The sequence below is a fragment of the Mastigoproctus giganteus genome, chromosome 9 (assembly GCF_048544385.1).
Source record: "Mastigoproctus giganteus isolate SK-2022 chromosome 9, ASM4854438v1, whole genome shotgun sequence".
In the NCBI taxonomy this organism is placed as follows: Eukaryota; Metazoa; Arthropoda; class Arachnida; order Uropygi; family Thelyphonidae; genus Mastigoproctus; species Mastigoproctus giganteus.
In genome coordinates this window covers 201,530,754-201,555,577 of record NC_143583.1, presented here as the reverse complement: position 1 = coordinate 201,555,577, position 24,824 = coordinate 201,530,754, and the positions used below count along the sequence as shown (strand labels likewise).

Sequence of the window (24,824 nt, the reverse complement as noted above, 5' to 3'; positions counted from 1 at the left end):
ATGAAATGGTTTCAGTAAATGAAAGATTAATGAGTCAAGTATGAACAGATGCATCTAAAAGCGCAAAGCAGCATTAAAGGATGCAAGAGTATATATGTATGTATTGTATTAATGTATTAATATATTGATACATTAATATATTAAGTTTGTATTAATATATTGAATAAAGTATGCATAAATGGATGTGAAAGTTACACAAAGTGCCAGTAACTAGAAGGGGAGGATAGTTGAAAAAGAAGTGTAGTAGATATGTGAAAGGCGAAAGAATGATAATATCTTAAAAGTTATGATGAATTAAGAAAATTATGGGCTAAATTACTAAGCCAATAGAAGGTTGGAGAACTGTAAAAAATATTAGTACGGCAAAATACCAATAAAACAAAAATAAAGTGGTACAGCTGTCATCAGATATGGGAGGAAACATATTTAGGTAAGGCAAAAGTGCCTGATCTGATGTCAGCTGCAAAAAATATTAGCATTAGCAGAGGCATTTGATGCAAGAAAGCAAGCTTATGCAGCATCAGCCAAAAAAATAAAATAAAATAAAAATAAAAAAAAAAAGAAACCACTTCCACTTCACCCCTCTGTTCGTTCAAAATACCTGTCCAGCTGAGCCTTAAACTTATTTAGGCTATCAACTTCCACGACAGGGGATGGAAGTCTGTTCCACCAACCAACCACCCGCTGGCTAAAGGCAAATTTCCGCACGTCTATCTGACATCTGTCTTTCCTCAATTTGAATTTAGGCCCTCTCAGGTGATTATTCTGAGAAAGAGGAAGAATCCCATCAGCATTGAGCATGTTCAAACCATTCAAGACTTTATACACCTCTATCAGATCACCTTGCTGGTGCCTAGACTCCAGACACTGTAATTTGCAAAACTTAAGCCTTTCTTCATAAGAGCACTCCTTTGTTCCATTCACTAATCTTGTTGCCCTTCTCTGTACTCGTTCCAGCATCTCTACATCCTTCTTGAAATGAGGCCTCCAGGCCGGTATACAGTACTCTAGGTGTGGCCTGACCATTGCCTTATACAAGGGAATAATCACCTCCTTGTCCCTGCTAGAAAAATTCCTATATATCATTGACAATACACCATGAGCTACTCTTGCAGCACGTCTGCACTGCTCAGAGAACTTCGTATCTGCCTGCACAACCACCCCCAAGTCCCTTTCATTCTCTACCACTGTCAGTGTAGTACCACAGAGTTGATACATTGCTCTGGGGTTGCTGTTTCCCATATGGAGTACTTTACATTTGTCAATGTTAAACTTCATTTGCCACCTCTCAGCCCATCTGCTCAACCTTTCCAGATCCTGTTGCAGCAGCATAGTGTCAGTACTGTCCTTGACAACCCTGCCAACTTTCGTATCGTCTGCAAACTTGGACATTAAGCTTGATATACCATCATCAATATCATTTATGAATATAGAAAACAATAATGGACCCAACACTGAGCCCCGAGGGACTCCACTAATAATATTAGTCCATGACGAGCAGTGTCCATTGATTACCACTCTCTGTCTTCTCCCCCTCAGCCTCCCCTTTATCCACAGCACCAATTTGCCTCCAATGTCACACTGCTCCAATTTGTGCAGCAGTCTTCCATGTGCAACAGTATCAAAAGCCTTTCTAAGATCCAAGTATATAATATCATAGTTATTCCCTGCATCCAGTTCCTTTGTGACTGCATCATAGTATCCAATCAAATTGGTCAGGCAAGACTTCCCCTTAACAAAACCATGCTGTGTCCGAGCTATAACTGAAGTCTTGTCTAAATGATCCTGCAGTGCTTCTTTAACTAGTGCCTCCATTAATTTTCCTGGAACAGAAGTTAAACTCACAGGTCTATAATTACTTGTGTTAGCCTTTGATCCTCCTTTGTGAATTGGGGTCACATTTGCACATCTCCAGTCTGTGGGTACCTCCCCTGAGTCCAAGGAAGCTTTCATAATTATGGCTAAGGGTTTGCTTCCTTCCTCTCTGCCTCCTTTAATATAACTGGATAGATCCCATCCACCCCGGGTGCCTTTCTTGTGTTTATCTTCAACAGTTTCTCCTCCACTTTACTCCCAGTTATTTCAAGATTCTGTAGCTTACTGCTAGAGTTGAATACACCTCTGGCATTCCCCTTGCTGAATAACTCCTCATGTGTGAATGTCGATGCAAAATATTCATTTAGTTTGTTAGCTACCTGAGCAGGATCATCAACAGTTGACCCATCAATATCAAGTGGACCAATCTGATTCATCCCCTTCCTTCTAGAGTTTACATAAGTAAAGAACTCTTTGCTGATTTGGCTTAGTGACCTAAGCAAAATAGTATAATGATAGGTAGCCTTTTTAGGTCACTGAAATATTTTAACCAATCTTTTCCATGACTTGGTTTTGGCATATTATAGCCTTAGTTGCTAATGTGCCAATAAAACTTAAAACCCAAACTACACCCTTTCTCCCAAGGGCTGGTATAACATTATGACATATCTAATACTTGCTAAACTTATACTTTGCAACATGCTGTCAGTACACATGACAGCTTTTTATGCTGTCATGTGTGCTGACTAGCATCAAAAGCATAGAATTTAAAAAAAACTCTAATATAATGGTGAAGTTGTAGTTTTGATTTTTTTTGTGAAGAATGTGGAAGTAAACTATTGTAGGATGGACAAAGGATCAAAAAAAAGACTTGATTATTTATCTTCAATCCAGACAGTTGTATGGCAGCTATCTACAGTATTAGCCATATTTCCTAGGTTTTCTGGAGGTTGCCAGTGTTGGGCATCGCTCTGTTGATCAGATGGGTAAGCATTTCCCTTCTTGTCAACAAGGTTTTTGCCTGTTCTATGATGGGTACTGGTACCAGATGCATGGAGTGGTTGTTATGTCCAGTTACTGTTCTTTGTTGAAACTCTCAGACTGTCCTTCAGGTGTTCAGGATCGCAGCTTTTTTGGAGTTACTTGTAGATATTCTCTGGGAGGCCTATTGCTGCTAGGTTCTTATGTATGCTCTTTGCCACCATGCCGATAGTTGACATGGTGATTGGAATGATTGTCACTTGATTCATATGCTACATCGCTTTGACTTCCTGATGTTTTCCTTGTAAGTTTTTTGGGGGTTGCTGATGTTGGGCACTGCTGTGTCATTTAGGTAGGTAGTCTTTTCCTTTTTGTCAGTGAGGGTTTTGTCTGGTCTGTTATGTGGGATCATCTCGTCTGTTCTTATGGTGAGGTCTCTTAATACAGCCTGAGTTTCGTACTTGTAATACAGTACTTTCTTTGATCAACTGATATTTTTCACTAGCTTTTGTTATATTATTCTCTTGACCTGTTTGTGCCTATGAGTGTACTGTGTCTGGGTGCTCACCCTGCATCACGTGATGTGCTGGATTGTTTCTGGGGCAAGGTGGCATCGATGACATGTGTCACTCCAAGGCCCTTGGCAATGTATTTTCTCTATTTCATTGCATTATCTGGTCTTAGATGGCAAACATGAATGCTTCAGTCTCAGGGAAGAGCATCCTGCTGCTGAGCTGGGCATTGAAAGCCACCTTATATGTGTAGTCTTGATGGAAGTCATTGTAATGCCTGCCACAAAGTGTCTTTAAACATTTTTCTGTCTTTGTTTCTTCTGTCCGGTCTCATTGTTAAAGTTGAGCAGATGTGCCATTTGTCTGTCTTATGGTGCTGTGTTTTTCTTTAAGTAATCCTTCCAGATTTTAATTGCTTTATCCTTTCCTCGTCCTTTCTAGACTATGGTCAGTTTCTCAACAGCTGCCCTTCAGATGGTGTTGGCAGCTCTTCATCATTGTTGACCTGGTCCTCGCAATCTATCCAGCTTGATAGTCCACTCTGTAGCAGTATGTTAATACTGGTACTGCCTAGGTGTCTGTGGCTTTGTGATTTCTCCATTTAGCTCTGCTTTTAGCAGGCTTTCAAGTTTCTTATGGTATTTTTTGATCAGGCAGGTCTTTATCTCCTTGTATTCTAGGTGTTCAGCTTACATCATCTCCAGATATTTGTAAATCCATCCCACTGTCATGGCTTCAATGTGTATACCAGTCTTCATCTGGTAGTTTCATCCTGATTGGTTTCCCCTTTATTCAGTCTGTGTGCCTTGCATTTGTCTAGCCGAATTCTATTCTGATGTCAGTGCTGAACTCTTCCGTGATCCAGAGCAGCTGTTGAAATTGCTTCTCAGTTGCCATACAAAGCTTTATGTTGTCCATGTACATCAGGTGAGATGTGCATGGATGGCATTAATAATAATTATAATAATTATTTTTTTTAGTGGCATATGATGTACACCTGTCCATCCCCTCTTTTGTCTGGTCTTTTTCTACTTCTTCCATAGGGTATAAGCCATATATTCAAAATACCAGATTTTGGATTTAAAAAGTGGCTTATTTTTGGACCAGTATGATAAATAAATTTCCCACTTATAAATTATTTAAGTTTATAATTGGAATAAAAATTTCTTATATCTCAGGGAAGCCCGGAAGGCAGTAGTAATTTATGGAATATCTTGTTACAGTAACAACTTCATTATAGCACATAGGAATTAGGGAATTCCAGTTATCTGAGTGTTTATCCAGTTATCTAAAATCGTGTATGATGTACTATCAGAAAACCATATTGTATTTAACAAAAAGTATGAATAGGACTTTTGAAATGAATAAAATTTAATCTTAATTTATTTAAAAAAAAAAATATATATATATATATGTGAAATCTATAAAAAAAAAAACAATAATTACTGTACAGTACTTACAGTTTTTTTTTTTTTTTTTTTTATTAATTCAGTTCTCACAAACAAACTAACTGGAAAGACCATTTGTATATTAGGTGCCACCAAGTGATAATTATTTTATTTTGCATTTTTGTAAGTTCTTGTAATTTGATACATTAAAAAATAGTTGTATGTTATACTGGATGTATCTTTCTTTGAATTCTCTCTTAATAAGCAAGTGTTCTATAATAAAAGGAAATAAAAATGTTTTGTTAATTTTATGTAAAAAAAAAGGAGGATTTTGACCACGGTGAGTTTTTTCTAATGTGGACCACAGAGAAAATTAGTGACTATATTGCTCTTGTTTTAGAATATAAATATGCCAATTACTACAGCTTTCTGGTTATGTAAGTACCAGATAACAAAACTTTTATTGTCTAGATTTAAATTTTAAACTGTCAAGTCTTAGATTTTGTGGTAAATCTGCACAAGTTTTCTTTGACCTAGCATTTTAATTTTCTGAAAGTGTAGTGTAAGCTTAAAAGTTAAGTATATTAATAGTTTTTCTTTTAACACATTCAGTTTTTATTTGCAAATGTTATACAATATTAATAATGTTTTCTTATTTCAGGAAACTAATTAGGACTAGTTTTGTAAAGTGGAAACATGAAAATTGCAATAGAAGGCTGTGCCCATGGAGAATTAGATAAAATCTATGACACTCTTACTTATCTACAGATGCAAAATGGGTTTAAAGTGGACTTATTAATAATTTGTGGAGATTTTCAAGCTGTTCGTAACCATAGTGATCTCTTATGTATGGCTGTGCCACAGAAGTATCAGAAATTAAATACCTTTTATAAATATTATTCTGGTGAGAAAAAAGCTCCGGTTCTGACAATATTTGTTGGTGGAAATCATGAAGCTTCAAATTATTTATCAGAGCTTCCTTATGGTGGTTGGGTATGTCCAAATATTTATTATATGGGTTATGCAGGTGTTATAAATTTTGGGGGTTTAAGAATTGCCGGCCTTTCAGGTATCTACAAAGGTCAAGATTATCTTAAAGGACATTTTGAATGCCCTCCTTATGATGAATCTACAAAACGAAGCATATACCACATTAGAAATATAGATGTATTTAGGCTAAAACAGCTAAAGCAACCCATTGATATCTTTATTTCACATGACTGGCCAAGAGGTGTGTACCATTTTGGAAATAAAACTGAATTGTTTCGTAGAAAGCCTTTCCTCAAGGAAGAGGTAGAAACAAATAAATTGGGCAGTAGACCAGGAGAAGAACTTTTACAAAAGTTGCAACCAAAATACTGGTTTGCTGCCCATCTCCACTGTAAATTTGCTGCTCTTATTCCACATAAAAGCAGCAGCGGTGAAGTTTCAACATGGACTAGATTCTTAGCACTGGATAAATGCTTACCGCATAGAGATTTTCTTCAGGTATTGGATATTGTAAGTTCCCCTACATCAGAGCCATTAACTTTGAAATTTGATCAAGAATGGCTGTGTGTACTGCATTTAACCAATCACCTTCTCAGTGTTCGTAATAACACTAATTTTATGCCTGGTCCTGGATGCTCTGATAGATGGGACTTCAGTGTTTCCAAAGAGGAATTGGAAGAGATAGACAGTTTAGTGAAAGGTGACTATACCGTTCCAGATAACTTCATTCACACAGCTCCTTTGCATAATTCAATGCAAAGTTCTCAAAACTTGACTCCCCAAGTGTTTATTAATCCACAGACAACTAAATTTTGTGAGACATTGCATATTGCTGATCCTCTGTCTCTTCTTTTGCATGCAAGCCCAGGAAAAAATATTAACATAAAAGAATTCACATTTGTGGAAGAAGGTGAAATCACAAATACTTCAGTACCTTCATTAAATCCAGATGAAATTGAATTGGATGAGGGAAGTTGTAGTAACAATAGTAGTGATACTGATGAAAGAAGCCAGAAATCCTCAAATAATGAGCAAAACAGAATTACTTCTGAAAATTTAAGAGAGAGATCTTTAAACAATCCTGATAGCAGCCCTGAATTATGTAATGACTTGTTTTTTATAGATAAAATTGGAAGTTTTGAAAATACATCAGATATATCTACAGGACATAAACTTTCACTTGAAGAAAGACATTCTTTCCATTCTGCTTACTGTAGTACACCAGTTAGGAAGGAGTTTTCTGGATCATCCTCTGAAAATTTTCCAGAATTTAAAGAATCAGATCAAGAGGAAAATACATCTCAGGGATACAAATCAAAGCTATCTGATGAATATGATGTTTGTACATCAACTCTTAAAAAATTTAAAAGAAGAAACCACTTGCTATATATGAATGATGATGAAAGTTAAGTTTTATTGTGAACATATGTATATATCTGCTCATCCTGCTATAATGTGCAATGTGCATTCTAAAAAAAATGCCACCTAGTAGAAATGCACATTTTTGTATAACAGTTAGGGATGGATTCCATTAAAGCTATAAATTGCCATTACTTACTCCATTTTCATAGTTATTTTTATCAATGCATATTACACTATAATTGGTAAATAACAATAAAACTCAAAGGTTATTAAATAAAAATTTATTGAAATAAAACATACATGAACATTTTGGGGGGGGGGAGATATCTTTGTTCAGTTTTTTAAAGAATGAATGTAAGTTTGGTTGCCTAGCTTTTATTTTTCATTCTAAATGCTTGCCAGATCATCCAATTTTCTCTTGAATGTGCAGCTTCTTTCAACGTCCAGATCCATGTCAAAAATTATTTTTTCCAATCAGCTGTTTGGAAGAATGCTGATAATTCCTTAATAGAAATTGATTTTGGAGCATTGTCTCCAAAACGAGTAATGCTTTGTTGTAATTTTCTACAAATAACAGTTATTAAATTATGTTGTTTAGATATCTCTCGTCATCCATGTTTTTATTAATTTGCCAAACTACAGGCAAAGTGTTCTTCGCAACAGTTTTTAAAATTGTTGGATTATTTGCATGATACACTAATAATGGTTTTAATTTTGCTTCACTATCAGCCAACCAGGCTAGCTGGGTGGGTAAAATGCCTGCCTGGCAACCCAAAGGTCACGGGTTCGAATCCTGCCTCGGGCTTGGATCAGAGTACTGCAAAAACCTTGGGAGGTGCATTATGGCCACAGAAGCCGATCGCCAACAACTAACTAAAAAACAAAAACAAAAAAAACAAGCTTCACTATCATCAGGTGCCAAATTACAATGCTAAATCTTCAACTGGTTTAACTCTCTTTTGTGGCTTCTTAGCAAAAGTTCAGTGACATTGTCTGTTGCAGTTTCATTATATACTGCTTCTTGGATAAGCTGTATGATCTCTACAGTTGTTGCAGTGACATTATCTACAAAATCCTTGGATTGACTTACAGATTCAGACCAAAGCTTATGACAAACTGTTCATGTTGAATGTTGCTATTGCCAATGGTTAAAATCATTTCCAGAATGACTGAACACTAACTTCTGCTTTTGCATTTACAGGTTGCTCCACTGTATTTTGTACAGTGAGCCTGAAATGTTGCTATGATCCATTGGGCCATAGATCATAAAACCACAACTGTATTAGAAGGCAAAATATTTTTATATGTAGATCTGATACATTCAAATTTGTGTGGCCAGGAGCATTGTCTCCAAAATGAGTAATGCTTTGTTGTAATTTTCTACAAATAGCCGTTATTAAACCATGCTGTTAAGATATCTCTCATCATCCATGTTTTTATTAATTTGCCAAACTACAGGCAACAGTTTTTAAAATTGTTGGATTATTTGCATGCTACACTAATAATGGTTTTAATTTTGCTTCACCATTGCCATTACATAAAAATAATAGTTAATGAATTAACCATTACTTTTGGAGTTAAAACCCCAAAGCTTTGTGTGTGTGTGTGTTATGTCTTCAATGGCATTTTCTTTCAAAACAGTGCAGTTTCATCACAGTTGAAGACTTGCTTTGAAGAGTAATCATCCTAACCCAGCAGTTCTCAAACTTTCTGAGCCCCTGGCACCTCCCTTGAAGTAAAACATCTATAATTGTGCAATTTCTTATTTTTAATATGTTAATACAATAATTCAGACTCATGCAAGGTCAAGTAATGTGTGAAAATACCCAACCCAATCGCTCGTAGTAATCAGATCCAAAGTCTCTTCATCAAAAATACCCCAAATATTTTCTATAATTATTTATATTAATAATAGAGATCAAATAGTAGTAGATATCTAATAAGAAAAAAAAATCATTCTTAATACATTTTTAATATTTTCCAATGGAAATCTTACATAAACTATTACATCTTCCGTGACACTCCTGGTAAATTATGGTGCCTCCCCGGGGGTTGCGATTCACAGTTTAAGAACCGCTGCCTTAACCCATAACCAGTCACACCAGTGTTTTTTTTTATCCTCTCATCATCATCATCATCAGTCATTTTCAATCCACTGCAGGATGAAGGCCTCTCCAGCAACTTTCCAATTCCTTCTGTTTTGAGCACTGGCCATCCATTTACTATCCAAAAACTCATGAATTTCATCTATCCGTCTCCGCCTTTGTCTTCCAGGTTTTCTTCTAGCTCCTCTTGTGTACCATTCTGTTATTTTCTTAGTCCATCTGCCATCATATCTTCGAGCTATGTGTCCTACCCAAGACCATTTTAGTTCTTTAGTTTTGATAAGAATGTCCTTTACTTGAGTTTGCTGCCTAATCCATGTGTTTCTCTTCTTATCTAACAGTCTGATTCCCAATATAATTCGTTCCATTCTTCGCTGTGTAGTTCTCAACTTCTTTTCCATTCTTTTGGTGAGTGCCCAAGTTTCACTTCCATAAGTCATGGTGGAGAGTATACATTGGTTCATTATTTTACGTTTCAGACAAACTGGGATATTGCTCTTCAGTATGTGACTATATTTCCTGAATGCTATCCATCCAAAATTTATTCTTCTCTTGACTTCCAGCCATTTATCATTATTACAGCTAATAACTTGTCCCAGATAATTATATGACTCCACCTTTTCAATTACTGCTCCTTCAATCATTATTTCTCTTTCCGTGGCATACTTGTTCATCATTACTTTTGTTTTATCCATATTCATCTTTAGTCCAAAATCCTTACTAACTGTGCATAACTGATTAAGATTTTCCTCTAATTCTTTGGGATCATGGCTTATGACCACAATGTCATCTGCAAATCGTAAATGGTTTAGGTACTCTCCGTTCACATTGACTCCTTTCTGCGACCAGTCTAATCTTCTGAAAGCTTCCTCAAGGGCAGCAGTAAACAGCTTCGGAGATATTGTGTCTCCTTGTCGAACTCCTTTCTCGATTTTAAATTTGCTACTGTCTTTGTCTAGTCTAATAAAGGAGGTAGCACTCTCATATATTTTCTTCAAAATCATAATATATGGGGTATCTATGCCTTGTCTTTCCAGTGCCCGAAACATTGCCTTATGCTGTATGGAGTCAAATGCCTTTTCATAATCCACAAATGCCAACCATAATGGTGTTTTATATTCATTTGCTTTCTCCATTAGCTGTGATATTATGTGAAGGTGATCCATAGTTGAGAATCCTGTCCTAAAGCCAGCTTGCTCTTTCGGTTGATTCTCATCAAGTATTCTTTCTAATCTGTTAGTAATGACCCTTGTGAACAACTTGTAGATGTGGGATAACAAGCTAATTGGTCTATAATTTCCAATTTCTGATTTATCTCCTTTCTTATGCAGCAAAACTATGATTGCATTATTCCACTGCTTAGGCGTCACACCTTTTCTAATGCACTTTGTGAAGAGCCTTGCCAGTTTTTGTGTTATGTCTCTTCCTCCCAATTTTAACAACTCTACAATAACTTCATCTTCCTCCGGGGCTTTCCGATTCTTCATTTTCTTCAATGCATGTTCTACCTCATCAGGAAGAATATCGGGTATGTCGTATGTGTTGCTACTTTGCAATCCATCTTCCCCACTGCTGGTATCATTCCCTCACTCTTTGTATAATTCTCTATAGTAGTCTTCTGCTATTTGAATTATGCCTTCTCTGCTATTTATAAGTACACCATCGCTGTTCTTCAGTTTCAGTATCATTTGTCTTTCTGTATTACTGCTCATGCCTGCTGATTTAAATCCTTTGTTTTCCCTTGATGCTTGTTCTATTTTTCTTGTGTTAAATCTTCTTATGTTCTCTCTGAGTCTCTTTCTAATGGCTTTGCATAACTCGGTATACTCAATTTTCTCGCTGTCAGTGCTTTTCTTGCTCTTCATTTGTCGTCTTCGGTTCATCATGACAAGTGTTTCTTGACTAATTTTTTCTTCTTTGGATTTCTGTTTCCCTATAGGTTTCTTGGGCTTTATCACTTTCAGAAAGTTGTAATATTCCTCGTCGATATCTTGGTCCTGAGCAGTCTGCAGAAGCTCAAACTTGTTCTTGAGTTCCAGTACATACTGCTTTTTCTCCTCCTCTGTTATCTCAAAGACCTTTGTATTATTTACTCGATTCAGTTTTTTCCTTTCCTACATCTATATCAAGTGTACATCTTACCATTCTGTGATCACTTCCAACATTTACCTTATTCAGGATGGTAACATCATTCACAATATATCGTCTGTTAGTGAGGATGAAGTCGATTTCATTAGTTGTTAATCCATTTGGACTCTTCCATGTCCACTTTCTGTTCACCCTTTTCATGAAAAAAGTGTTTATTACTGACAGTCCTTGAGATTCTGCAAATTCCACAAGTCTTTCACCTCTTTTATTTCTTTCACCAATTCCAAAATTTCCTATAGTTTCTCTTTCTGCGCTGTTTTGCCTTTTTCCAACCTTAGCATTGAAGTTCTCCATAATAATAGTGTAGTGGGTTTTCTGCTCATCTAGAAGGCTCTCAATTTCGGTGTACATTTCTTCAACCTCTTCATCATCATGGCTCGATGTTGGTGCATAAATCATTATAATCTTTAGCTTGTACCTCTTAGAAATCTTGAGTATTAATTAGTCTTGACACCCTTGGTGATGTACTTTTTGAATTCCAAAATGTTGTTTTTAAAATCTTTTTATGGACTAGAAACCCAATTCCACCTTCACTCCTTTCACTGTTTCCATTGGTGTAGAGCAGATTTCCACTTGATAAACTTATAAGTGATTCATTTCTTCTTCTTGGTTCAGCCAAACCAATGATATTCCAATTCACATTTTCTGATTCCTTTTCCAGCTCTAATATCGTGTCTTCACCGATGAGTGATCGTACATTATAACAGGCCAAGTTCAGTTTCCGTGCATCTCACATGCACCCTGTTAAGTTGGCAGTAGTAGCCCTCCCTTTTGTAAAATGAGTGAAATTGGTTCCCTGTCAGGCCCCAGTTTTAACTTTTAATATTTGAAAAAAGTATTTGAGTTTTTGAATTGTGCTTTTAATGTACTAATGCTTGATCTTTTACGAGTAAATTACAATCCTTATTAATTCCAATTCTACATTTTTAAATAATAATTTAAAATATTGCATGTTTTTTGCCACTATAATACTCATTAGTTTTAATAAAATTAAAAGATTATTAATTATACTTAAATTTTCAGAAAAATGTTGGTAACATAAAATAGAAACATTACACAATTAACTCTACCAAAATTAGGTTTGTGGAGGCAATAATCGCACAAAACTTCAGCATTACTCCAACACAGCAAATTAAGCCAATATTTGCAAAAAAAAAATTTTTGAAATTAATGTTGAAATACATTAATAAATGAAAAAATAAAATGAATCAATTAATTTTGCCTGTGTATGTGGCATATTATAAACATGAAAGAGCAACACAAAAATCATTTTTATCCATTTTTCCAGGGTTCATGTGACATTTACTATGTGAAGATTCTGCACGACTGAAACAGAAAAATCATCGCTATATGTCATTTGACCTGTTTGTTTTTTATCACAATTATTATTTTTGACGTTAAAAACGTTTTTACTGGCATTTTGGCATTATTCCAAAAATTTTTGTAACAAAAAACCATCAAGCGAAAAGTGTTACAAAAATTTATTCCAGTTTAATTTATCTTCTACTGGACCAAATTTAATGAAATTTTGCACGGAGCTTCATATTAGCTCTATACTAGAGGTAAAACTTTCAAACCTCCGAAAATTGCAGTAGTTTTTCCAGGATAGTGGAAAATATGAACGTGTGATCAAGGAAATTTTCACACGTAATAAATGGGATAATATGGACGTATAGCATATTGTTGGAAGCCTAAGGAATTTAGAGACAGAAATATTAAGATTTTAAGATACAAAAAAACTTTCGGAAAGGGAAATGCATTAATTTGAAAACGCATCTGGTTTAAAGTCATCTGGTGTTTTCAGATTGAATGTAATTTTTTTCTTTACGATTAAACTCTGAAGCTGGAAAAGAGTTTTGCACATTTATAAAAACATTCTTCAACTTGGACATGTCATCAGATCTTTCGATAAGTACTACACGTAATGGAACTATAGATGGTGTATTTAGTCGTGAACTAAAATCACTTCAGTGTAAAAATTATATATCCTACTTTAGTCGTCACAAACCAATACTTTCAGTAACTGATACGGAATTATTGTTAATAAAATAAAAACATTATTATATTATCCATGAATTTTATTAATATCTGAAATTTAAAATGCTTTTAACGCCTGCTGATGACCCTTAAATGTAAAACATGTTAAATATGCTAGTGGCAGGACACATTATGTGTACCTGGTACAGAATTTAAATTTTTTTATTTATTTTACTTTTTTTTTTTTTTTTTTTGTGAATAGCCTTCTCTGCATATTATGACCTGAATATTACTTACAAACACCTTCTAAATTCATTAGGGAAGAAAACATATCACCCTGGACCAGCATATAAAATATTCTAGCTGATATCATACATAGCACACAATTCTTCCAACTTTGCCATCCCCTCCCCCTTTGAATTGTAGAATTGTAAAATGTATTGATCTGTAACTGTTGAGGAGCAATTTTATTGCCGTGATGCAAACTATTGTATTCTCTCAGAATTTTTTTTTTTTTATTTTCTGGCCTTACCAATTTTTTGGTAATGCAGGATACTTTAATAACACTGTCCTGGAATGCAAATACACTGGGGTTATCTGATTTACTATTAATGGTACAAAGTACGCTGGAATTTCTTTTATTTTCCAATAATTCTCACATAGGTGAGTGGTGTACTTTGAAAAACTTTTGGATAGTGGCAAACATACCATTACGATGAAAAGCAGTGTTTCATTCCAAGATGAACTGTACTTGGCTGGATGCAACGGAGTATCAAAAACAGTATCATCTACTCACTCAGCTTTCACAAAGTGAAAAACAATATAAATGGATAAAAAAGTAGCACATAAAATATTAGGGTCTTTTCAAGACACTATTAGAAAGGTATAAAAAAAAGAGTTAACTAGCTATCTAGTTGGGGATAGTCAACTAGTGAGTCACCAGGATTAAATATTTTTTCACTGGCCCTATCAGGGAACAGGATGCTACAGGCAGGTTAAATGGGCAAAAAAGTTACCCCATTTACAATCTAAAAATGAGCAAAACTGTGAAAAATCCATTTCTTTTTAATTAAAACATATTTTTAAAAATTTCTGAAGTGCTGCAGAAGTTTTTTTTATTTAAAAAAATAATTTATTTTTTTCATCACCTCTTATTTGGGAGTCTTTGAATATTATCCTGGGTCCCTTATTATATCTTGAGTGAGAAAATGCCAATCAAAAAACATACATGCTTCAACAATTGTACGTGAGAGATGCTAATTTTAAATTTGTGTTTTTCAGCTTGTGCATAAAATTATCAGGAATAGACTTAATTTGATCCTGCATTTTTCCTGTTTCCTGAGTGATAATTAACATGGAATTTCAATGAAGAAATCAAAGAACGCACTTTTTTGTTGAAAGGTTTTGAATTTATGTGGAGTCTCAAACCCTGCATGCTCAGCCCTTGGTTAAAATATGTTTTGAAATTCTGCCACAACAGTTATTGCCACCTCTTTATTTGCACTAGTAGCTTCTTCATGCGAATACAAAATTCTCATACTAAATCCTTCTTGGCATTAATTATAGCCTGATGACTTCTAGTTACTGTGTTTTACTAATCTAATATTGAAAATAGCAAGAGTTTCTTTGGTGAAGTGAGTTACTTAAAAAGCTTTTCTGTTTTTATTATTAGATTAAACCTTTCTTTCAACCCTTGAAACCATCTTCACCTGGCATTGAAATCTGTAACCGAACTTGATCCTTCAATAATTTAATTCTTTGTATATTGTCTTTGCTTTGGTTTGAATTAAACCATTGCTAAACTGTGCACCCTTCTGCCTTTGGTTGGATATCCACGAATACCAAATTTTGCGCATTATTTCCCCTCCATCCCCCTGTTTTGTTTTATAGTACACAGTGGATTCCAGCAAATTAAGAGCATCTGCAATGGATGTGAATCCAAACTTTCTTAAACTTCCACTTTTATTACAATATTTAATTTTAATATATTTTTTTTTGCACTAATGATAATATGTATATAAATTTTTACACAAAATGTATAACAAAATATGCAGCATATGCTGAAACGAAGTCATTGAGAAAGACTAATGTGGCGACACACTGGTTTCGTGTGAATGCGTGTAACTTCATATTTTCACGTGCAAAATGGCAGATAAGATATCGAATATACAATGGTGGACAAAAAAAACTGCATCACTTATGAATTTTGCAAATAATGTGTTTTGCGCTGCATTGTGGGTTGCAGAAATGTTCAAAGTGCATTTGTTAGATGGGATATATCTCTCTGTGAATGAAATCCAATAAAAAGACTCCACCTGATATACCTAATTGCCATAAATATCTTCCCAAAGGGTAAAATGCATAATTAATGAAAATATGAGAAATCATGCAAATGGCAATCATGACAACCAAACATACATTTTATTGCATTTAAGTGAACAAGCTGAAATGACAAGATAATATAAGTATTATGTGCTGTAAATCAGCAAAATAAGTCTTCAGTATTTTGTTGTTCCTCCTCCTTGAGCTGCAATTACAGCCTTGCAACGATCTGGCATAGAGTTAATGAACTTCCGGATTTACGGTTGCCCAATTTTGTGGTACCACACCCTTACAATGCGTTCCTGCAGCTGAATTTTACTTGTTGGCTTCTTCTGAGAAATTTTAGACATTATTATGTACCAGCAATTTTCAACAGGGTTCAAATGTGGACTGTTGCCGGGCCAGTCCAACACTGTAATGTCATACTGCACCATTTCTGAGATACAGTATGACTGCACCTTAAGGGAGAAAAATGAGGGAAAACATTGATGTTAAGTGTTTGAAGCCTTGTGAGACAAGAAGACAAAATCATCTAAATCTAAGTAGCATAAAACTTACCAATTTTGTTGCGTGGCAAGGTACTGAGTCCGGTTGAAAAATGAGTGTTGGACGTCTGTGTGATGATCCTAATAACGGGTTTTAGGCACTTTTTGAAGATAGCCGTGTAGGTTTCTGCATTCACCGTTCTGTTAATAAACTTAATACGCCCCACCCCTTTGCTTGTTATGCATTCCCAAACCATCTGACTGGTGAGGAACTTTACAGTCGGTGTTATGTGATCAGGATGGTATGCCTCTGATTTTCGTTTTCTGACATATCGCTTCCCATCAGAGCCACGCAGGTTGAATTTCGATTAGTCAGAAAAGATGACCATGTCCCATTGCTCTTTTGTCCATGAAATATGCGTTTTAGCCCAAGCAAATCGATTCTTTCTCATTTGTTTGGTCAACAAAGACTTCTTCTTGGGCCAATAGGCATGCAGACCACATTCCAAAAGTTGTCTGGATAGTTCGTACACTTGTTTCAACATCAGAGGCCATCTCAAAGTCCAGTTTTAGATCAGGAGCACTAGCATGGCAATTATGAAGGCATAGCCATTTCAAATATCAACCTTGGGAAGGTGTGGTCACTCTCTTACGGCCTGATCCAGGTCTTCTCTTCACATCATCGGTTTCAAGCTTTAATTTCAGCACCCAGGGTACTGTTGACTGGTGGCAGCCTATTTTATCAGTGAATAGCACGTGTAGAAAGCCCTTCTTGGGACAGAGCAACAGGTACATTTTTTCCCCCTTGGTGTCAACTGAACATATGGAGTCATGTTTACACCTGTTTTACAAAGGTGCAAAACAGGTGTAATGTGTTTTGCTTCAAGACAAATGAGCTATATACTAATGAGCGTGTATACCCTTCCAACGCCATATTTATAGAAACTGGTGATGCAATACCTTTGCGTTGCAACAAACAAATTGACTGTAATCAAACAATACCTTATACGTTTCACTATAAATGTTACTTTTTTTTAAGGTGATGCAGTTTTTTTTTTGTCCGTCACTGTATATATATATATAACTCAATGTGTGTTATAGGAAGATGAGCATCTGTACTTGCGATGTTTTAAGTACGAGAAAAGATCATAAAACCAAAAAACTGTAGTAAATATCTACCCACTGTATTTATACTTTTATAAAACAACGAATATTGTCCATTTTGTAACTGAGTTTGAAAAATATAAGGAGTAATGGGATTAATAAAAATTGTAATGTGACTTACAATTAAATTCGTTTCATCTACAAGAGTTGTACGAATGTACAGTGTACTGTTTGAAGTGCAGTAAGGTTGAAATATTATTTAAAATTTTTTTTTTTTTTCCAGATTGAACAGTGAAACGGGGAAGATAATTTTCCTGTTCTATTTTTGGAGGGTGCTGATATAGAAGACCCTCACCAGCACCTTTCCATAAATAGAATGGTAATGTGTTTCAGAGCAGTGCTTTCTAATTAAAGTTTACTGAAATATAAGGCTGAACACAAATTCTCTTTACAAGTTCCCAACTAATCCTTTTATGATTACAAATGTGCTTTCTGGGGATGGGTTCTGGGAAGTTCAAATAATATTTTTGTTTGTGAATGAATTGTCTTAATATTCTTGAAATGTTACTGTCTGTTATCTGTGCTTCCAAGTAATTGTAGCCACATTAAAATAGATGGTAGTATAAAAATGCTTTTAGGAGGATATTGCATCTGTCATCCATTGCCAGATTGGGCTTATAAAAGCGAACATGCATTTTCAGTTTGATGGAGATCATGGTGGGGTCGAATATTCCTCATGGTTTGAGGGCACAGCTATAAAGCTTTACTAAAAACTGTTGTGAAACAGTTTTCACAGACTATTGGACCAAACTTATGGGTAATTCTCCATGAGGCATCTGGATCAGCTAAAATATCTTACTGTTGGGGCTAAGTTATGTTTGACGTAACATTGGGTCTATTCAGGCTGTATTAACCTAAAATTTCATCAGTTTATACATGTTCTTTTACTTCACCTTCAATAATGCACCATGAATAGCCAAACTAATGGAACAAACCTATCTACAAAAAGATGTAAACCTCCCAAGAAATTTCTCCTTTCACAAATACAGCAGACTCTCGATTTACCGGGATCGAATTAACTGGGACTTCAAGATTCCAAATTAAGAAAAAAAAAAAAAAAAACCAGAAATCACAAAATTCAAGTAATAACTAGAATAGGTATAAACAGATGTTTTGCAAGTCATAAATAAGTGACAAGAAGCAGCATTATAAGTCGTCATTGGGAAATTAGTGAACCTATTATCTTGCAACCCCCGCTGTCTTCACACCCGCTGCTCAAAAAAAAAAAAGAGAGAGATCAAATGTTTAGTTTGTTTTAGTGCATCGCGTCGATTGTTGTGTTCTGTCACATCGCAAAAGGACAAATTTTGTTTCATTATGTATGTCGGAATTTTTTTTTTATAGTAACTTTTTGTTTAGAAATCGCAAAAATGATGGGCAAACGCAAGAGTTGTGCTTTAATTAAACAAAAACTTGAAATTATTCAAAAGTTTGAAAACGGTGTATCTGTTAAATGTCTGAACCATTATAATATTGGTGACCAAACCATATGCGACATTGTAAAAAAATAAAGGGAAGCCTATTTGATTTAAAATCGACATTGTAAAAAATAAACAGGAGCATCGTATTGGACACACGAGTAGTGCTTGGTAAGTTTTTTAATTTTTTTATCTGTTGCATACTTTTTACATAGGTTGCTGAAAATTTCGGACTTATGTTACGTTATTTATATATATATTTTTTTATGTGAGTGAACATTTCATTGAAGGGAATACACATTTCACCATGATAACGTAAAAACTCGCAGAATCCCAGCTATCGGTATTATTGCAAATGCAATAAGATCGAGTTTACTACCCGTTTATAATTAATTGCACTAACAGAAAAGCCCAGTAACCCGGAAAGTGCAAATTGTTTTATTGTTTTATGGCAGTGACCTCCAGAAATGTGCTTTAGTAAAATGTGATCTCACATGGAGTGATAATAGTGAGTTTTCGCCTTAACCCTGTGAAGTTCTTTTCAGAAAATTTAATTTTGACTTGTTTTCATGGTGCCAACTAAGAAAATAAGTGACAGCAGTACTAGTATATCTGGCACCTCCGTAGCCAGGTGGGAAGGAGCAGCAGTGCATAGCACACGCTTCTTGATTAGACCGGGGTTCGAGCCCGTCACCACCAAATACGGAAGATGCGGAAAGGTCAGGAAATGACCACCGCATATCCCGGAGCAATATGGCCTTAGTTGCTAATGCTCCTAAAAAAAAAAAAAACTAGTATATCTATCAAGAAAAGGAAAGTGATTAAGTTGGATCAGAAAATTAAAATAATAAGGATGTATGAAAATGGCCAAACTTAACAAGTATCGTGCAGAATTCAGATTTGTCAGTGTCAACGCTGACACAATAATAAAGGACATAGACAGAATACGAGAAGGGATTGTCACTAATGAAGTCAACTATAATAACCAAGGCTACGAAATACATATCAGTTTTTACTGTACAATAACATGCGTTTTTTCTTTTCTTGTGTGCCACTCCGGTTACTTCACCGCTGTCCCCAGATAAAGTTTTTAATTGAACTAATTAAAAATATATAACTATTTTTCTTCATTCTTCTGAGGATATGTGATTTTTGTAATTTTGGCATATCAGGGATATAATAATGTTTTATTAGTCATTCCCAAGTTACGCAAAACTCAACTTGCATAAGAAGTCCTGGAATGTATCTCTTACATATGTCGGGGATTTACTGTATCGAGAAAATCGAGAGTTTACTGAATACTTGGTGTCAGTTCCAGTCTCAGCGATGCATTTCCACTTCCAACATGACAAGCCTCACTTAAATTTTTTGAGTCTCAATTTGAGGTGCTTAGACAGCACTACAGAGATGCCAAGAATCATTATATGAGACTATCAAGAAAAGTAAAAAGAGATTATGGGAGGGCTTGGTGTCCACAACAATGCTGACCCCCTGGGGGTAGTTTACAAAGCCACCATCAACAAACTCCTCCGGAGCAAAGTTTTAACATCTGCTCAGACACCGCAGGGTGTGGTGTCCTATTTTCAACGACCCAGCTATACCGATCCAACAAGAATAGCAACAATTGTGTCAAGAAAACCAGAACTATGACACATTGCAGACGGAGCTGCCTTTCTCACAGGAGGAGCTCTTGGTAGCCGTCGCACAGATCAAAACCAAGAAATGTCCAGGCTTAGATCTGATTGAGCTGGAAATTGTTAAAAAGGTAGCTGAGTATGCGCTGAACCTTCTGCTGGATCTGTTTAACCACTATACGGAAGCAGGAAAATACCTGACTGAATGGAAGATAGCAAATATTAAGTTAATTTTTAAGAACCCTACCAATAGACCCGTTGCACTTCTGTTGGTGGTGAGCAAACTGTACAAAAGATTTCTGTGTAAAAGAATATCCCAGGACTACTGGCGGCTAACCAATATGGGTTCAAACCAGGTTCCTCCACGATAGATGCATCGAAAAACCTGCTCATTGCAGCAAGAGAGCAGGAAATACTTCCTCCTGATCTCCATTGACTTTGCTGGGGCATTTGACTCACTTTGGTGGCCTAGTGTCCTTGGCAAGCTGAGGGAGGCCAGGGTGCCAATAAATCTATTCAACACCATGACAGATTACCTATCATGGAGAAAGGTCAAGATCAATGTCCTGTACAAGAAGATAGTAAAACAGATCTACAGAGGCTGGCCACAGGGGTCCGTGCTGGAGCCATTGCTCTGGAACATTGTCTTCAATGAGTTCTTGAAGATGGACCTGGGGGAAATCAAATCCCAGGCTTTTTCAGATGACCTCTTCCTTACAGTGGAAGCAAACTCAAGAGCTGAGTTTGAGACTCTGGCCAACCACGTCCTTCAACTGCTTCAAACCTGGGCAGCAAAGATCTTCCTCATTACCAGAGAAAACCTCATCTATTCTTCTTAAAGGCTCCCTCAACCTGTGTAGACCACCCCAAATTAAAATTGATGAGATCATTATAAAATTGGCAACACAGCTCAAATATTTAGATATTCTCCTAGACAGCAAACTATCCTTTCAGCCACACCTTAAATACATCAGAATGAAGATCAGGAACTACTCGGCCCTGGTGGCCAGAGTCTTGCGTAGAGTCTGGGGCCTGAACAAGAGAATGCTGGCACTCTATTATAAGTCAGTTTTCATCCCGGCAATTTCATATGCTTTGATTGTATGGTACAGTAAGAGCACATTAGTAGTAAATAGAAGAATGCTGGATTCTACCCAGTGATCCATCCTCCGTACCTGTAGTACAGTGAGTACTCCAGCCTTACAAGTAATAGCAGGAACACTCCCACTAGACTTAGAAATTGTTAGAACTGGAATGCTCTATTACCTTTCCAAAGGAGTCCCAGTTACTTTCCTGAGTTTTACAACTGATCCCACTAATAATAGGAAGGCAGAAAAGTACACCTGCTGCAGGAGTGGAAAAACAGATGGGCTGGTACCACCAAAGGAGAGATCACCTGCAAATTTTTTCCACAGACAAATAGAGTATACCCGAAATCACCATCATGGTTCTTCTGAGGACACCACACAACGTACTTAATAACGGGGCATGGCATCTTCAACGCAAAGCTTGCTGGCTTCAGACTCACAAAAAACACACGTTGCACTTACAGAGAAATAGAAGATTGGAACCATCTTATGTTTGACTCCCATCTACGAGGACCTAAGATGTATTCTGATTACAAAAGTGAGATATCTTCCAAGAGGACAGGAATTTCTCCTTGAAACAGATTATAAAGCTTTGTCGTGATTTGCCCAGGGCCTCTTTGCAAGAAGGGCTCAAATTGACATACACTGAGGAAAAGAAGAAATACCACCCGACTGCAACAAACCAACAAGGACAAAACGTATCACCAACCAAGACTTGTCTTTGAAACGGAAGAAGGTTATAACTAAAAACTTGATGACAGACTGCTAGCTGCAACCTCAACATCCTGAACTACAAGGATGGGACTTGTCCCAGGAGTGACTCACGAACCTTAGCCTTCAAAAACCATTGTTGACGACCAACCTATAAATAGAAGAACTACCATGGACTTGACCTCACCGCAGCTCTGCTGCCAACGCCATAGGCTATCCTATAACTGTGCTTTCTTGCATGGTACTTTCTTTCCACTTCTCCAGGGGAGAGTAGATGGTTTTAGTGTCTCCTTGTACCCCTTTTCCTCCTGGTGGGATATGGGCCTGCCCCACTGACCACAGGGGTCACCTCCTCTATCGACCTCTTATTTTCCTGTTTCCTTCCCCCAGCCTTCAGTCTGTTCCCCTACTCTGTTCACTTTCACAGCGTAAGCCCACAGTCTAACTTTAAAACTTTCAAATTCCATTGTACAAGTATTCCTCTCAGCTTCTAATCCTTTGAGCTCTTAATCCTACCTTTTTTTTTTTTTTTTTTTTTTTTAAGGTCCTAGCCATTGAAATCTCAGGAAACTAGGTGGCAGGACCTGCCAGAGTACTCACTTAAAATACTAGTGTACCTGGTCTGCCTCTACAGGGTCAAGTGTGGGCCCCAATAGGGGTCTAATGGCTAAATATCCAGATGAACAATGGCACATGACACTACACTTAGCAATATCCAAGCACTTAAATCTCTGGCCTTTACAGTGTACTGTAACACACGACTATGCGGAGATGGGGGAACTCCTGGTGTCGTCAGACCCTAAACACTTTACCCCAACCACTCATCTCATTTGTCCTAGTTATGATTCCTTTTCACTTCAAAGGTGGCACTTGTGCATATATCTGCTCTTATATTCCTTGAGACCATCACAAACACTCTCAAGTATTACAAACTGGGTCTGCAAACTGGGAGACTAACACGCTGATGTAACTGATATTCAGGTGACATTTGAGTCAAGTGGACCAAATTTCAGCAAAGTCCAATCGTTCTGTGATCATCTGAATTCTCTGCTTGCATCTTCACAGTAGTGAGACTGTTAGTAACCACTCCAAACTAGATTTTGAACAGGCTGAGAGTAGAAAACTTTGTGCCAAATGGTAGTTGAACATTTTGGTCTCTTGCCAAAATTATTGGTTGCAACTTTTGTCCATCTCTACTCCCACCCCTGTTAAAACCCAATGGTTCTATTGCCACCTCAGCTAAAGATAAAATCAACCTACTAGCATCCTACTTTTCTTCTAACTCTTGTAATGATGATCTTGATAAATAAATACATTTTTTTCTGTTTATACTCCGGCACGACAACCAAGTCAGTAAAGTTTACAATAAATCGTCAATACAAATATTTATCGTCTTTAGTAGTCACGGGCTTGAACCCCGGTTCACTCAAGGAACGCATGCTATGCACTCTCGCTCCTGACCACTGGGCTACGTCAGGCCTCCTACTGTTCCTAGTACACTCCACCCAGTGTCTCCTGTGGTCTTCTTCAAAAGGATATCAGAATTTTGACCAGTCTTGACAATCCAAGAAAATGCCAGGTCCTGATGCTATTTTTCCACTTGGTCTCAAAACCAGTGCTACTGAGCTTACTCCTGTCCTCTGTAGCCTTTTTACATCCTCCCCTCCTTGGAAATTTTCTAATATCCCATTGCACTTAATCCGTTACTCTTTCTACAGTAATGAAGAAATCCATTCACCGCCAGTTCCTAAACTATCTAGTAACCTTTAATCTAATCAGTGATCACCAGTATGGATTCAATCAGTGTCGATCCACTATGATATACTGGCTTATGTCACCCATCTATGGACAAAAGTTTGGTGAAATTCAAGCAGTTGCTCTCGACATTTCAAAAGCTTTTGATTATGTTTGGCTTAAAGGTCTTCTAATTAAGTTCCATCTTATGGTTTGCCAACTGTTTTTTGTAATTGGGTATCCAGTTTTCTCTGGCCACTCACTGTGGGTGATGGTAGATGGCTGTCTTCTAACTTCCCCACTCATGCGGGTGTTCTTCAACATTCAGTTTTCTCTCACTCTTGTCCTCTTGTGTATTAATGACATTCTTCCATTGACTGGAAATCCTATCTATAGTTTGCTGATAATAGCACATTGCACTCCGCCTTCCAGTTTGAGAAACCTTTCCCTGCTTCAACTTCTCAAATACCTGCTTCCAATTCCTTAATTGCTGATTTCCATATAATTCCTCAGTGGGACAATGATAACTTAGTTAATTCCAGTGCTTGTAAAATCCAGTCATGTCTTATATCTCACAAAATAGATTATTCTGCTCCTATGCTTATCTTTGGTGTAACTTGTTACCTGACTTTTAATCTCTCTTGGCATAAGCACATCACATATATTGCTTCCTCTGCATCAAAAAAAAAACCAAAAAAAAAAAAAAAAAACGGGTTTCTTTTTCACTCTCACCATCACTTTTCTTCTAAACAGCTGCTCACTCTGTACAAATCTCAAATCACCCTACCATGGAATATTATTTCCACATCTGTAACAGTGCCTCCAGAACCTCTCAGGCTTCTAGGCTGCATTCAAAAGAGGGCAGTTAGATTAATTAATAATCCATCTCTTACAAAGTCTTTCCACTGTGTCTCATGGACTTGAATTGGCTTTTATAATTCCCTCTCTGTCTTCAAAATCAGTCAGAATATGTGCCCCAACCAGTCAGCA

At 36.5% G+C, this 24,824-nt stretch overlaps 1 protein-coding gene across 2 annotated transcripts in view; it reads left to right on the top strand.

Moving 5' to 3' along the window:
• The window catches only part of ldbr (lariat debranching enzyme), a 43,090-nt gene extending 35,967 nt beyond the window's left edge, over positions 1-7,123 (top strand). For both annotated transcript variants that reach the window (XM_090381000.1, XM_090380999.1), the window contains exon 2: positions 5,358-7,123. In XM_090381000.1, the coding sequence (XP_090237126.1) occupies positions 5,393-7,096 (1,704 nt within the window). In that variant the 5' untranslated portion in view covers positions 5,358-5,392 and the 3' untranslated portion in view covers positions 7,097-7,123. The remainder of the gene's footprint in view (positions 1-5,357) is intronic.
• The last annotated feature ends 17,701 nt before the right edge of the window (positions 7,124-24,824 follow it).